A 15,860-nucleotide genomic window follows, 5' to 3' on the forward strand; every position below is an offset into this window, starting at 1 on the left:
TTGTATTAGAAATTCATTCAAAAGTAATATAAATCTACTGACTGTGCTCAAATAGGCCTCCAGAGGGTATAGAAAAGGAAAGATAATTTATAGTTGTTTTATAAGCAACATTCTGCTATGATGCCATGAACTTTCTTTAATTGGTATGTTTCATGCTCCTAAATTAAAAAAAATTTTTTTTAATGTTTATTTTTGAGAGAGAGAGAGAGATAGAGTGTGAGTGGGGGAGGAGCAGAGAGAGAGGGAGACACAGAATCCAAAGCAGGGTCCAGGCTCTGAGCTGTCACCACAGAGCCTGACGCGGGGCTTGAACCCACAAACCATGAGATCATGACCTAAGCTGAAGTCAGATGCTTGACCGACTGAGCCACCCAGGTGCCCTATGCTCCTAAATGTTTATATTTTGGATTTCTTTTAGGGATTTAAAAACATTGCAAGAATTTCTTTATGCCATTTTGGCTCTAAAAACCTAAATTATGATTTATTACTAGACTTTAGAGTTCATGTTAAGACCAAGTTTCATTATAATGCTTTTTTTAGGAGCAAAATTCTTTAACTTGCCTGTGTATGTACTCTGACCTTTGGACTGAAACTGAAAAAATTTAAGGATGTAATTTGGTCTAGTCATATTCTGTCACTGATTTGGATTTTGAATTTTGTTAACTTCCCACCTGAATTTTGAGGAGGACTTAAAAAGTATTTTAACCTTTGCAAATCAGAGGACTAATACGTGTAAATTAATTAACCTCTAAATTCGTGACTAAATTATTTAAATGAAATGCAACAATAATAAAAATAACAAAAGTGAGTATTTACTGCATGCTCAGTATATGCCAGGCACTTGGGCTCTGTCCTCATAACAACTCTGTAGAAAGGTACTTCTTTCATTCTTAGCACTTGTGGAAAATAAGTTATAGAGAGACTGAATAACTTTTCATAGTTCACACAGCTAGTTAGAGGCAGAGCCAAAATTAGAACCCAGGCAATCTGGTTTTAGATTTCATTAAGCAGTCTACTTGTAATACATAGGGTACTCTGTGTTGAACCAGACAGTACCTTGGAAATTCCATAATAATGGAATATAATAAATACATGTTATATATAGTTGCTGTATACACACACACATGCAGTACTATGCAGTATCTATTACATATAGACTGTAAACTGTTATTCCTATATTGTTCAGTGGCAGATTAAGATAGTTCCATTTTTTTTAAGTTTATTCATTTTGAGAGAGAGAGAGAGAGAGAGCATGTGATCAGGGGAGGGGCAGAGAGGGAGAGGCAGAGAGAATCCCATGCAGGTTCCACGCTTTCAGCACAGAGCCCAATGCGGCACTTGATCTCAGGAACTGTGAGACCATGACCTGAGCCGAAACCAAGAATCAGACTCTTAAATGACTGAGCCACCCAGACACCCCAGGATAGTTACATATTTAGATTCCAACTCAGCTTTTCATCTGGGGTGTGTGAAGAGCATAGAAAATTTAAATTTTATCCATTTTGATGTATTATTAATTATTTCCATGTTATATCTAGCCCCAGTACCCATTTTAAGTGTTGAACCATAACTCTGGGCCAAGAGCACCCAGAGTTTTAGAATTATATTTTATAAGATGATGAAGAAATCAGTCCCATTGCCTTTGGTACAATCAATTTATTGAATGCTTTCCTGCCAAGAAGCTAGTTAGTTACTATATCCACCAAATATGGGGCCATAGTTATTTATTATTTTTTGTGTTTGGTAAAAAAATACATGAATCTGCAGTCTTAACAAGTTTAAGTGTACAGTTTAGTGGTGTTAAGAATATTCACATTGTTGTGAAACAGATCTCCAGAATATTTTCATCTTGTAAATCCAAAGGTCTGTACCCATTAAATGCAAACTTTCTTTTACCCCTGCTTTCACCCCTGGTAACCACCACTCTACCTTCTGTTTTTATGAATTTAACTACTTTTAGATACTTCATGTAAGTGGATGGATCAGTATTTGTCTTTTTGTGAATGGCTTATTTCACATAGCATTATGTCCTCCAGGTTCATCCGTGTCATAGTATGTGATAGGATTTTTTTCCGTTTAAAGGCTGAATAATATTCCTTTGTGTGTGTGTGTGTGTGTGTGTGTGTGTGTGTGTGTGTGTATTTACACCACATTTTGTTTATTATTACTATTTTTTAAAGAAGTTTATTTTTGAAGTAATCTCTACACCTAATGTGAACCTCGAACTTACAGCAGGAATCGCACATTCTTCCAACCGAGCCAGCTAGGTGCCCCTGTTACTACTTTTTTTACGGGGTTTTGTATTTGCTTTTGTTTTTGTTTTTTTTGCCAGTTCAGTACACTTTAGGAACTTACACCAAGTTATTGCTTGAAGAAACAAAATAAAATAATTCAAGTGAATTGCAATTTGCTTTATAGACATTCTTACAAAGAGTTTTTTGCTCAGAAATAAAGATTAACCTGAAGTTTGGCTAATAAGTGGTTTTCAACATTTGTTCTGTGGTTTCTGGCTTTTGGCATATACATTTCTTATTCGTTATTAGAAATGATCTGTATTATTGTTAAGAGTAGTTTCAATATTTATGATTCTTATATCTGGTCGGTAAATGCCATTTTGGGCTCAGGATTTCACTGCAGCTTCATTAGGTGTGCTTATTTGCATCTGGCAAATATGTAATTATAATCAGTTTTAGTTTCAGTCTTACTGAAACCAAATATAAAATTGATTTTTAAAAGTTCTCAAGTTAAAAGAATTATGACTTCTTTAAGATAATACTCATTTTCATAGTGCTTTTAAAATATAGTATGATTAATGAAGCACATCTCATATTGGTTAGCATAAAAAAATGATGTTCCAACTGTTACAAATAGGAAGTTCAAGATACTATAAGGATCAGGTAGGAAAAACAAATCAGCTAGAACATTGTTTTTCAAAGGCTGAAGAACCCCTAATTTTAATTTGTGCTCAAACGATCCTCCCTGCTTATTTGATGTATGTATAATCAAAATAGACTCTGTATAATTGAGAATGACTTGATTCCAATATTTGCTTTGCTTTCAAGAGGAGAATTTAAAAAAAATTTAGTTTTTATTTTTATTTTATTTCATTTTTTATTTGTTTTGAGAAGAGAACGAGCGAGATGCAGAGAGAGAGGGAGAGAGAGAATCCCAAGCTGGCTCTGTGCTGTCAGTGCAGAGCCCAATGTAGGGCTTGATCCCACAAACCCATGAGATTATGACCTGAGCCAAAACCAAAGAGTCAGATGCTTAACTGACTAGGCCATCCAGGAGCCCCAAGAGGAGAATTTTTTTAAAGAGACTTAATATTCGGCCATTTATATTTACAGTACCAGAAACTGTGACCCACTTCCCCCTTCTTATAGTATTCAGATTATAGATTTCATATAGTATCTGTTTATGCCCCACACACAATAAAAGGATGTGAGACAACAGCATTCCCATGGAGTTCTCTTTAGAATTTTAACATAGTAGATACAAAAATCTGAGTCTTATGTGCTAAGTGTGTTATCAGTAAATATTTGAAATTCCCAAGGTAAAATTAAGTAAAATTTAACTGTGTTGAATTTTGCAGTCTGTTAGCCACACTTAAAAATAGAAAAGAAAAGAAACTCTGTAGGAAAGAAGGACACTAAAAATGAGACAAAGTCTATATTTTCCATTTTGTGTTTTCTTCATTTAGTACAATTAAGAACAACTTTTCATTTTTTTAATGTTTTTATTTATTTTTGAGATACACACACACACACACACACACACACACACACACAGAGTGAGTGGGGGAGGGGCAGAGAGAGAGAGAGAGGGAGACACAGAATCTGAAGCAGGCTCCAGGCTCTGAGCTGTCAGCACAGAGCCAGTCACGGGACTTGAACTCATGAGTTGTGAGATCATGACCTGAGCCGAAGTTGGACTCTCAACCAGCTGAGCCACCCAAGTGCCCCAAGAATAACTTTAAAAAAAAATAAAATGAAATATTTTGCATCTTATTCAGGTGTTCACTTTTATAATATTATCTCCCTGATTCCAACCTTAAAATATGTGAAATATTCTGTAAACACTTTTTTTCTCATAGAAGAAACAGACTCTTTTAAGAATCTTGTTTTAATACACAGAAATCAAGATAGTTTCCCATCTTCTTGCTTAGAGTATTAGTAGATTTTAATTGTAGTCCTTAAAATAGGTAATGTTTAGATTTGATTTCTCAGGAGCAGAAGTGACAGTGAGATCTGCTATGATGTGAATTCATATTTTTTCCCACCCTTTATTAACTGTCTTGAATGCAGGCCCAATAGCTCTGTGACGTTTGCAGCTGCACTGTGACATCATAAACCCCATCATAAGGGAACCTGGCTACGGATTGGAGGTAGTCCACTAGGTGCTAATCAAGTGCTGTGTTTCAACATTGTGAGGTTTTCCCAGTTACAAGTGTCGTTATAAGGATTTTTAAATTATTATTGCAAAGCCAAGTAAGGCTGTCGGTTGCATCAGTTTAACTTCAGATCAACTACTGTCTAGTGGGGTTGGTGGTGGATGTGGTGGCATCAGCATAATCTATGTTTCAGGCATCCAATAGAAGAGGATTATTCAGGGGATCTGGAAGAAAAGGTAAATTATGTCTACTATGAGTTCATTCTACACACTTTTTGAGCCTCATAAAAAGAGATATAAATATGAAATATAAAATATACCCATTTTATTTTTTTGTTTTTTGAGGAGCTGTCTACATGACTGTTGGAATGTGATGAATATACTCATAGATCTTCCTATGGCCTTCTCCCTCTCTTCATTTAAGCTTTCTATAAAAGCAACTGTTCCCTCCTCTGAGAAGCTTTCCACAACAGGTATATTTTGATTAGCCTCCTTCCACACTACCCCTGCCTGTCACTCTCTGATCTCTTACTCCGCTTCATTTTTCTTTGAAGAATTTAACACCACCCAAAATGATACATTTGTCTCTTCATCTGTTTTCTGTCTCCTGATCTGGGAGAGCAGAAACTTTTTCACTATCTCCACTGTCTAGACTGGTCCACATGGCAGGCTCCCAATAAGTATTTGTCAAGAGAATAAAAGAATGAGTTAATTCATAAGTATGACTTGTTTCTGTGCGATTTTTTGTGTGTATTTAGCCTTGGAATGAGTAGTTGACATTTATAAGAAATATTTCTCTATTTCTACCTGCAGTATGCATATTTTAGTTCAGATGAACTAAAGTTTATGTCCCTTTACCAATGTCTTTTTAGGAAAGACTATTAATTCTCTTCTTTTTCCAGAGCTTCTTTAGAATTCTGTTTGCACATTATGAATAAAGTAATTATAATACTTTTAATAGATTGCTCTTTCTTAGTGTTGCTCAGATCTTTGTTTTTTTGGCTCTAAGGCATCAGTCACACAATTCTCCTTCTTATTAGCATTTTCACTTCGTTGCCCTACCATTGCTTTCAACCTGGCCTACCTAAAACTGAATCTACCACCTGACACAAAACAAAAAGATGCTTCTTTATTTACCCACTTTTGGCTTTAGAACTTCCATGCATGTTCTTGAATCATTGCCAGTGTTCGTTCTATGCCACCTGTGTACAATACACCACTTCAAGATGCTGTATATTCCACTTGTGGCCCATGTGATCAGTATAATATAATGATAATACTAAGATGTAAATGTAGGGAGCCACATGAGGTTTTGTTGTGTTTTTTAATGAATAACGGTGGTTTAGCCTATTAACTCTACCAGTTCAGTGATAGGACTAATACTAGTCACATCAGTTTTGGTAAAATCAATGGGAATAGAATGTCTGAATATAGAATGTCTCTAGATCTAAGGGGTTTTTCTGTTTTTGTTTTTGTTTTTTTTCCCCAAAGATATATCTTAATTCTAACTCTAGGGTATGTCATTTCTGCTGGTTCTCTACGTGTATTTCAGCAGTTTAACAAAAGAGCTGACCTGTGAGCTTTTGCACTGCCCAGAGTTTGGACATAGAGAAGTTTCACTGTAGTTATAGAATTCCTATAACTCATCTCCAGAATTCTAGGAATACCGTTTATATTAGCTCCCTTTCCACAGCAGGTATTCTTGACACTAAGCCACTTTGATAGAGTGATTATTTAATAATTTAAAATCTTGAAAATTATACTTGAAAGGTAAGTAAAGCAACTTAGAACATGATTTATATTTATCAAACCTGTATGAATCTTTCTTGAGTTGTTCATTCTTCAAAATATCTAACGTCTTTGAAGCTGGATTTCCAAAATTCAAAACTTCTGCTTAAAAGCTTGAATTTTATCACTGACCATAAACACTGTCAGTTGTTTTTCTTTTTTTTTTTTTTTTTTCAACGTTTATTTATTTTTGGGACAGAGAGAGACAGAGCATGAACGGGGGAGGGGCAGAGAGAGAGGGAGACACAGAATCAGAAACAGGCTCCAGGCTCCGAGCCATCAGCCCAGAGCCTGACGCGGGGCTCGAACTCACGGACCGCGAGATCGTGACCTGGCTGAAGTCGGACGCTTAACTGACTGCGCCACCCAGGCGCCCCAGTTGTTTTTCTTGAAGTGATAAGCTCACTTCATTTGCTTTTAAGAAAATGTTTTCCTAAAGCTCAAGTTTGAATAGCATAATTTGTTTGGCTATTGGCCATTCTTTTGAGAAAACTGATCTGCCATCGCAATCTGCAGGTCCAGTCTGTAATACTTATAGTACCCTGGGGTATAATTCATATTATATTTTACTCAGTCTGACATCTGAACTCTCTATCAGGGTTACTGGATATATTGGTTCCAGCTGTGCTGCTGTGGTGTAGTTGATATCACAGCCTGCTGTGTTGCTCAGTTCTTTACGCTGTGAGCCAGGGCCTAAGAGCTACATTGGGATACAGCAGCAGTTTTCAAAGTGTGGTGTGCACAACCCTAGGAGAGACTCCAGGAGACTTTCAGGAGGCTTAGGAGGACTAAAGTATTTTCATAATAATGCTAAGGCTTCTTTTCCTTTTTCTCTATATTGATACTTGCACTGATGGGTGTAAAAATAGAAGAGGGTAGGGGTAAAGCTGTTGGCGCCTTAGCATGAATCAAGTCAGAGGCATCAAACTATACCAGTAGTCATTGTGTTCTTCATGGACATTCTCTTGCAGTTTTCAAAAAAATACCAGTTTCACTTAAAAATACCCTGGTGAAGCAATAAATATTACCCATTGTATCAAACCTTGACCCTTGAGTACATGTTATTTTAATATTCTGTGTTAGGAAATCGGTATGTTTACTGAAAGCATTTCTGTCTAGTAAAAACTGACGGTGTTCTTGAAGAAAAACACTTGAGTAATTGAGTGGCGAGATGAACTAGCTGGGTTTTTTTCCCATAGGACATCAGTTTTCTTAAAAGAATGGCCAATAGCCAAACTATGCTATTCAAACTTGAGCATTTGGAAAACGTTTTCTTAAAAGCAAATGAAGTAAGCTTGTCACTTCAAGGAAAACAATTGACAGTGTTTATTGTCAATGAAAAAATTTAAGCTTTTTAAGCAGTTTGAATTTTGGAAGTCCTGCATCTACCATTGTGAACTTGATAGTTTTTCAGTATTTATAGTATTCTGATGAGATTGATGTTGATTTTAATGAATGAGATTTTCTGATAAAGTATCATGAAATGTGGCCGCATTTGGGAGATCTGCTTAACTGAGTGAGCCAATATTTTCCAGATAACTACTGCATCGTGTTACAGAATCATGCATGGGATCCATTCAAAGTATAAGACTGGTCAGTGGATGTAACTGATATGGTTCCAGATTCCACATTGCAACTAATCTTTATGTGAAGCAACCACCTGTTGAGTTTTGGTGTAGTAACAAAGAACACTATCCACATATTTTGAAAAAGCTATTATATTACTCTTCCTTTTCCAATGATATGTCTGTGAGGTCCAAATTTTCTTCAGGTATTGACTAAAATAACATATTGCAACAGATTCAGTGCAGAAGTAGGTATGAGAATTTAGCTGATTTAAATTAAACCAGACATTAAAAGAATTTATAAAAAAGTAAAGCATTGATACTCTTGTCACTAATATTTTGTTTTGGAAATGTAATTATTTTTAATAAAATGCTATTTATGTTAGCATGTAATGGAATTGTTATTTTTAAAATGTAAAAATGTTTCAGTTTTCATTTCTAATATGATAAATATCAATGCACATAACCAATGGTATGCTGGAGCTGACTTGTGAGAGCCAATTATGTGCATCTTTTTCCAACTTTATGTTCAGTGTCATCCATTGGTAACTTGAAATCTGCCACAGTAGGAGTTTTTACATTATGGAAATCAGCAAACCTTTCAAATCAAGGTTCTCCTTTCCCAAAAACTGATTGACAAATGTTGACAGCACCCTACTGGATATAAATCACATAAACAAAAGCTTTTTGAGTCATCAGTAATTTTTAAGAGTATAAAGGTGTCCTGAGAGACTAAAAAGTTTGAGAATTATTTGTGTGGTGAAAAGAATACCTTTTGGTAATTGGCCCACAAAGGGGTGGATGCCCTTTTATTATTCATACAGCTTTGTCTTTTGTGCTGGTTTGTCATTTGTAAAACAAATCCTCCCCCCCCCCCTTTTTTTTTTAACTTCTAGTTATTAAATTTATCGATTCTATTATGGCATGATCTTTTTCTTTCCCCAAAAATCTAACGTAGGCAATAATACTGCAGGGGCAGGTGGGCTGAATTTTCTCTGTGGGCTACATTTTGGGTGTCTCTGCCCTGTTCTGTTGGTTATGCAAGCTCATATCAGGGCCTGGCTCAAGTTGTGGCTTCTACACAAAGCCTCTACTTACTGTTCAGGCCCATGCTGATCTTTCTATTCTGTACTCCTTGACTTTCATGACCTGTACAATGGAGCAATTAGTTCTATACTGTTTGGCGTGCTATTGTTTCTTAGGTGTTAGTGTTGTCAATTCTACTTTATACCCTAGTGCACCCAGTACAATGCTCACCACATAGGTTCTCTTGCATGGATGAACAATTTTTACTTCCAAGTTACCGAAGAAGTTTGCTTTCTAAGGAAATGATCTTGTAAATAAATCTTATTATTTGTTATAAACCCAGTTTTTAGTAATTGCTTTAAAGTATAAGTAGATTGGAAAGTAGATTGGTGTTTCTTTTTTTTTTTTTATATATGAAATTTATTGACAAATTGGTTTCCATACAACACCCAGTGCTCATCCCAAAAGGTGCCCTCCTCAATACCCATCACCCACCCTCCCCTCCCTACCACCCCCCATCAACCCTCAGTTTGTTCTCAGTTTTTAACAGTCTCTTATGCTTTGGCTCTCTCCCACTCTAACCTCTTTTTAGATTGGTGTTTCTTAATGTGAGGCACTACACAGAGACTTCCTTCAAAGTTTGTTTTAGATCTTGTGGTTCTACTACCATTCATGATAGAAGTTGGTAGCTTATTTCACTTATTTCATATCCAAAGTCTTTGGTTCTTGAGTAGGTTATAATGAGTAGTGAAACAGTAAAAGGAGGCAAAGTTTCTAAGATTACATTGGCCTATAGGATTGGGTTGTTTACTCAGTCGGAAACTTAGCAGGTTTTAAATCCAGGGGAGTGGAGGTATTGTGTTTTGCTGGTACAGGTCTCTGTTGAAAGCACTCAGGGGTGCTGGGAGATGGCTGTACTCTGTGCAAGCTGAATGATGGTTCTGGCCCTCTTCTCTAGATGCTCGAGCTAGCAGGGAGGGAATCTGTAAGAGGGCCATACCAGCTCCAAGGCATGTACTTTCTCTGGATCACACACACTAAGGGCATGAGGGGTCTTGGAATTCCTCTGGCCTGTGCCTTTTTTGTGATTATGGGGGGATAACAGTAACTGATTTCCATTAGCATAGAGACAAGGCATTAACTTGCATCTGGAGTAATACTAGAATGTGGCAAACATTTCATTTATTAAAAAATAATTCACCACATTTAAGTTCTGTCTCCAGTTTCTCTTAGGAAGTTAGGTAGTTTATACTCTGGCCAAAATAAGGATTCACTGTTGGTAGTCTTGAGGTTGTAGTGAGGTAGTTTAACTGCTTTAGAACTTTGCGCTTGGAACATTCTTCGCCAGCGAAGCATGGGAACTGAAAGTGAGGAGCATGGGTTCTTTAATATCTATCACATCAGAGAATGACTGTTCAGCACAGTAACCGCCTCCTAATGGTAAGTACCCCAGCACGCTCATCGTTTCTTAGAAGCAGAAGAAAGAAAGGAAGAATTGGCCAGTCCTAATAGTGATTGGTATTTCTTTAAAAAAAAAAAACAAAAACAAAAACAAAATGATCCAGCCTTAATCCTCAATGATGATCGTTTTTGCAGGTTTCTGTAGCTGGATCAGGCACCGGAAGAGGCTCCCCAGCTGTAACTCTAGTGCAGTTACCTTCGGGCCAGACTGTGCATGTCCAGGGAGTAATTCAGACACCACAGCCATCGGTTATTCAGTCACCACAAATACAAACTGTTCAGGTTAGCTTCCTTCCTGGATGATTGGTCTTTGACTTTCTTCAGTTTTTTGTTTTTTTTTTTTCCCCTTTTACGAATTCATTTACCATCTTTTTTTTTCTTTGTGTAGCTTTTATGCTCAAATCTTTTTATTAGAAGTTTGGAGGAATTTCCCTTTCCTATGTGGAGTGTGTTGTGCCCTGTGAGATACATAGATTTGACCAAAGATTTGCAGTTTGGTTGTTAGCTCTCAATTTGCAGAATGAGTAATTGTCAGATGAGTAATTCTTTGAGTTGTTGCTCTGTACTCAAGCACAGATTTATTTGGCAAAGCTCTCCAGTGGTGCTTAAAAATATTTTGAGGATTCTTTGGCAAAGATGTCTGATAAACATAGTAAAGATTATAGTATTGGCTGTTTTCATGAATACTCACATTAGTAGGTAGGTGGAAATTTAAGTTTATCTTTAATATGTGTAGTTTGTAGGAAACATAGGATATTTTTGTCACCTTGGTGTTAGACTTCTACATCACGAACCCCTCTCAGATGAAACCTTGGTTTTTGTAGACAGGATTATTGTGGTTATGATCTGGAGATCTATTTTATTATTTATTATTATCAAAGTTGGTCACAAATCCTTAACATTTCTTGAACCTAAAACATTTTTTGCATCAATAGATATAAATTAAGTATGCATTTTTTAAAGTTTTTATTTAAAAAAATGTTTTTAATGTTTATTAATTTTTTAGAGAGATAATGTGAATGGGGGAGGGGCAGAGAGAGAGGGAGACACAGAATCTGAAGCAGGCTCCAGGCTCTGAGCTGTCAGCACAGAGTCCGATTAGGGGCTCGAACTCACAAACCATGAGGTTACGACCTGAACCAAAGTTGGATGCTCAAATGACTGAGCCACCCAGGTGCCCCAAGTTTTTATTTTAATTGCAGTTAACAGTGTAATTTTTGGTTATTGAATTTATTTCCGTTCCTTTTTTATTTCAGTAATTATCCTTTAAATGTTGAAATTTACTTGAACATAGTTGATGACAGAAAGATCTTGAGGAAAACATAGATATGCATACTTAATCTCGTCCCTTGCATATTTGAGTACAGCTTATTGCAGAATAATGAAACAGTTTGCAAAATTATATTTGAAGTAATAAATCCACATTCATTAAAAGCTTAGCTATCTTTCCTACACAGGTATCTTTTCAAAAGAGTAAGAGTCATTCTTAGCAGTCTTTTTTTTGTTCTTTTCCATAATGACTCTTGATTCCAAGACTTTCTGAATCTTTCTGACTGTAATTATAAAACAAGAAAGTCTTTCCACTCTCCTTTTTGAATTATGACTTCTGTTGGGGTGCAGGTATTTCTACTCTAGTTTTAACTTGGCTGCTGTTGGAAGAAAGTATTACCTTATATTCAGTAAGCTTTTTTGGATTTTGTTATGTGGATGATTTAATTGTCTTGGTAGAGGTAAGTGCCAGTGGATCTTGTCTTAGAATTCCTACTTGTTGAACAGTGGTCAAGTCACTTAATGTCTGTACATGAACTTTGGCTTCACCTTTCTAAAATGGTTAAAATAGTATCCTACCTCACATAAGGGGTTAGTTATAATTATATGAGAGATGTGTGAAAGCCCAGTATAATGTGGTAAATGTTTGGTGGTGATACATGATTGTTGATTGCAACAACATTTTTTCTAAGTTCTATTGGTATGTGTGCTTATGTGTGGAGTGCCTATGACCAGAGATGTGTAAGATTATATGTGTAGGTGAACATAGATGTACATCAGCGTGCCTTGGGAAGTATATATTCCTGCTCATATTGTTGACATGTTAATAAGTTCTTTTGATTTTGCCCAAATCAAATTTTCATATAATTATAACAATAAGGAAAGTGAGTTTTATAAACTCAGAACTACCCTATGCCCTGAATTATAATGGCTAAATATATTGAGAACTGTCATGTTGTAGAGATTCGTTATTTTAGTTTTCACCCTTTCCTTATAATCATGTTATTATCATGTGACTTGAAAAATGAAACCTTACTTAAAACTCTGACCTTTCTTTTAAGGAGAAATTCCTTATTTTGACTTTCAGGAGTTACCACCATCAAGCCCCAACCTTCTTGATATATAAATCCTAACTTTAATCAGGCTTCTTAATTTTTTTTAGTATTTCTTTTTTTTAATGTTTATTTACTCTGAGAGAGAGAGAGAGCGAGTGAGCAGGGGAGGTGCAGAGAGAGACAGAATTCCACTCAGGCCCCACACTGTCAGTGAAGAGCCCAATGCAGGGCTTGAACCCATGAACTGTGAGATTATGACCTGACCTGAATGAAACCAAGAGTCGGACGCTCAACCAATTGAGCCGCTCAGGCACCCCTTTACTTTTTTATTTGCTTCTTTGAACCTATCTAATGTCTAACTTGAAGACCTCTCTCAAGTCAGCTGTGGTATTGTGAAGAGGGCAGTGAGGTAGAGATGCTTTATTTTGCCTCTCAATCCCCCGCTGGATTTGTAAGAGTATGTTCAAGGTTGAGATCTTAGGTCTTATGTATCTTATATTTAGTCCTTTCCTGTGAAGCCTCACCTGCCATTCCAACGACTTTCATTTGCATTTCTGTACTATTTATTATCTGTCCCATTCCTTTCCACACATACCTGCTCTACAGTTGAAATGTGTATGTCTGTGCTCCTTTTCCTAATGCCAGGTGTGAGCTGCTTTAGTGTAGGTTCTGTGTGTTCTGTTGCTGGATGCTTTGCCAGCAGCTGGTTTAGTACTGCACACACAGACCCTTCAGCACCATTTTTTGATTGAAGGAGGTCATATATTTTATGATGCATTTCAGAAACTTTTGTATTATAGGTAGCAACGATTGCAGAGACAGATGAGTCTGCAGATTCAGAAGGTGTAATTGATTCTCATAAACGTAGAGAAATCCTTTCACGAAGACCCTCTTATAGGTAAGTCTCCTACTGTAATGATACTTAAAACAAATTTTTTTTTTTTAATTTTTTTTTTTTAACGTTTATTTATTTTTGAGACAGAGAGAGACAGAGCATGAACGGGGGAGGGTCAGAGAGAGGGAGACACAGAATCTGAAACAGGCTCCAGGCTCTGAGCCGTCAGCACAGAGCCCGACGTGGGGCTCGAACTCACGGACCGCGAGATCGTGACCTGAGCCGAAGTCGGCCGCTTAACCGACTGAGCCACCCAGGCGCCCCACAAATTTTTTTTTTAATGTTTATTTATTTTAGAGAGAGAGTGCAAGCAGGGGAGGGGCGGAGAGAGAGGGAGACATAGAATCAAAGCAGGCTCCAGGCTCTGAGCTGTCAGCACAGAGTCCAATGCTGGGCTCAAACCCACAAACCGCGAGATCATGGCCTGAACTGAAGTCGGACGTTCAACCGACTGAGCCACTCAGGCGCCCCTGTAATGATACTTTTTCCTAAAAAGGAGAATAATTTTATATCAAAGCAGTTAGTCCATTATAGCTTTTTTGTTTTAAATCTCATTCAAATATCTTAATTATTTCTGTTGTTTAATTATGTTTTAGAAAAATACTGAATGAACTTTCCTCTGATGTGCCTGGTGTTCCCAAGATTGAAGAAGAAAAATCAGAGGAAGAAGGAACGCCACCTAACATCGCTACCATGGCAGTACCGACTAGCATATATCAGACTAGCACGGGGCAATACAGTATGTATGCTGCATTCGATATGGTACAGTGCTAGCTTTAAGTCTTCTCTAGTTACATTGAAGCAACTTGGGTTCAGCATTAAACTGTTCCATTTTAAAATGCATCATAATATCCAAACTATGTATCATAGAATGAAAAGTAAATGTTAAAGAAGTAAGAGATTTGTACTGACAGCTGTCGTATACTTTTGAAAAGTCAAAATTTTTTGACTGAATATAGAAGAAAACTTTTGGGTGAAAATAAAGGAAGGGTTTGCCTATTTATATGTTTATATTCATGTCTAGTAAAAGTTTAAAACTTACCTGTTTTTTGTTGTCTTTATAAGATGCATGTGAACATAAGCTATAAATGTCTGTATTTCATTCTTGTTGGCTTTTGTTACCAACAATTACATATTATGCTTCCTAATCTAAAAGAGGTACATAATGTTTTCTAAATTATGTTTTAAATGTAATTATGTTTTCACTACTCTTTGTTAATTTGTGCTGCAGCTTTTTCTAGAAGAGAATGGAAAAATGATTTATTTTTAAAAACTGCAGCCATTGGACAGATCATTTTATTTGAAATTTTAAACATCAAAAGCTGTAAATAAACAGATACATTCACATTTAGTCTTGTGCATTTTAATGGGCTGTTAATTCTGTGCTTTTTGCTCTAATTAAAGCACTAATTTTTTCCCAAATCAAGTACATTTGATATACATAAAAATGCTTTAGTAAAAAAATAAGAGCTAGGAAGAAAAGAAAAAAGGGGGAAGAAAAGCCAGAAAAAGGACAGAAAAAAAAAAAACCATCTTTAAAAAAAGCTACTTAGGTAATGGAATATGTGTGGTAATAAGTACTATGTTGGTTTAAATATGATGGTAAGATTTTACATATGTCTTCTGTTTTCCCTTTAAAAAAAAGTAATACCTAGAAAAATTCTCAAATCTTAAGATGTGGCTGTTAAACTATAATCCTTAATATGTGAACAGATCTTATGTAGTCACTAGTTTTTTTAGAGGTTTTTCTTTTGGTGGTGGCAGATTTGCAATATTAAACTAAATCTCCCTTGGTAATTGTGGTTCTTCAGGTAGCTCATACCATGATACCTAGCAGAATTGGGGTATAATTTGTCCACAGCCTCTATAGGGTGCTGAGTGGACATGTCCAAAGTCAATGTTAGGAAAAGGAAACTCCCCACTGTCTCTGTAAAGAGTCACACCTTGAGGTTTTAACTGTTATTTTTCTTGTATTACTTCTCTGATTTAAATGCCTTTTTGTCTGGCCCAGTGGGAATATATGGTGGGAGTTTTAGAACTGTAAGTCAGAATTTGCCAACTGGTATGCCTCTGCAGTGTAGCACACAGGTACGGGAGTGTGAGTGCCTCATGCCTCCATCCCCAAGCGTGGCCCACCAGGGCTTGGAGCTGCTGGAGACTCCTGGCTATTCAGATCTGGCCTTGAGCAGTGGGCTGTGTACATACCATCAGTTTCTATTTGTGATGTGGTAGGAAAAAGGTTGGAAATTACTGATAAAATAATGCTAAGACATCTTAAAGTTTGGGGAACGATCTAAGATGCTGTCACCTTAAATATTTCCTGGCATTTCCCAGTGCTGCTTCAGAGTTTATAGAAGTGGTGATCTCTTTACAAGTGATACAGAGGGGGGTGCTATAGTTTATTTTGCCTAG

At 36.5% G+C, this 15,860-nt stretch overlaps 1 protein-coding gene across 18 annotated transcripts in view; it reads left to right on the forward strand.

The window, feature by feature from the left end:
• The window catches only part of CREM (cAMP responsive element modulator), a 72,004-nt gene that overhangs the window by 27,249 nt on the left and 28,895 nt on the right, over positions 1-15,860 (forward strand). For 8 of the 18 annotated variants that reach the window (XM_047067264.1, XM_047067268.1, XM_047067263.1 and 5 more), the window contains exons 4-6: positions 10,365-10,511; positions 13,354-13,451; positions 14,045-14,187. In XM_047067264.1, the coding sequence (XP_046923220.1) occupies positions 10,365-10,511; positions 13,354-13,451; positions 14,045-14,187 (388 nt within the window). Of the gene's footprint in view, positions 1-4,157; positions 4,627-10,364; positions 10,512-13,353; positions 13,452-14,044; positions 14,188-15,860 lie in introns of those variants that run through there. The other 10 variants (XM_047067272.1, XM_047067278.1, XM_047067269.1 and 7 more) reach the window with 4 other exon arrangements.

Source organism: Lynx rufus, unplaced genomic scaffold (genome assembly GCF_022079265.1).
Source record: "Lynx rufus isolate CCGP_SWC_20201006 ecotype Redwood Valley unplaced genomic scaffold, mLynRuf1.p SCAF_7, whole genome shotgun sequence".
NCBI lineage: Eukaryota > Metazoa > Chordata > Mammalia > Carnivora > Felidae > Lynx > Lynx rufus.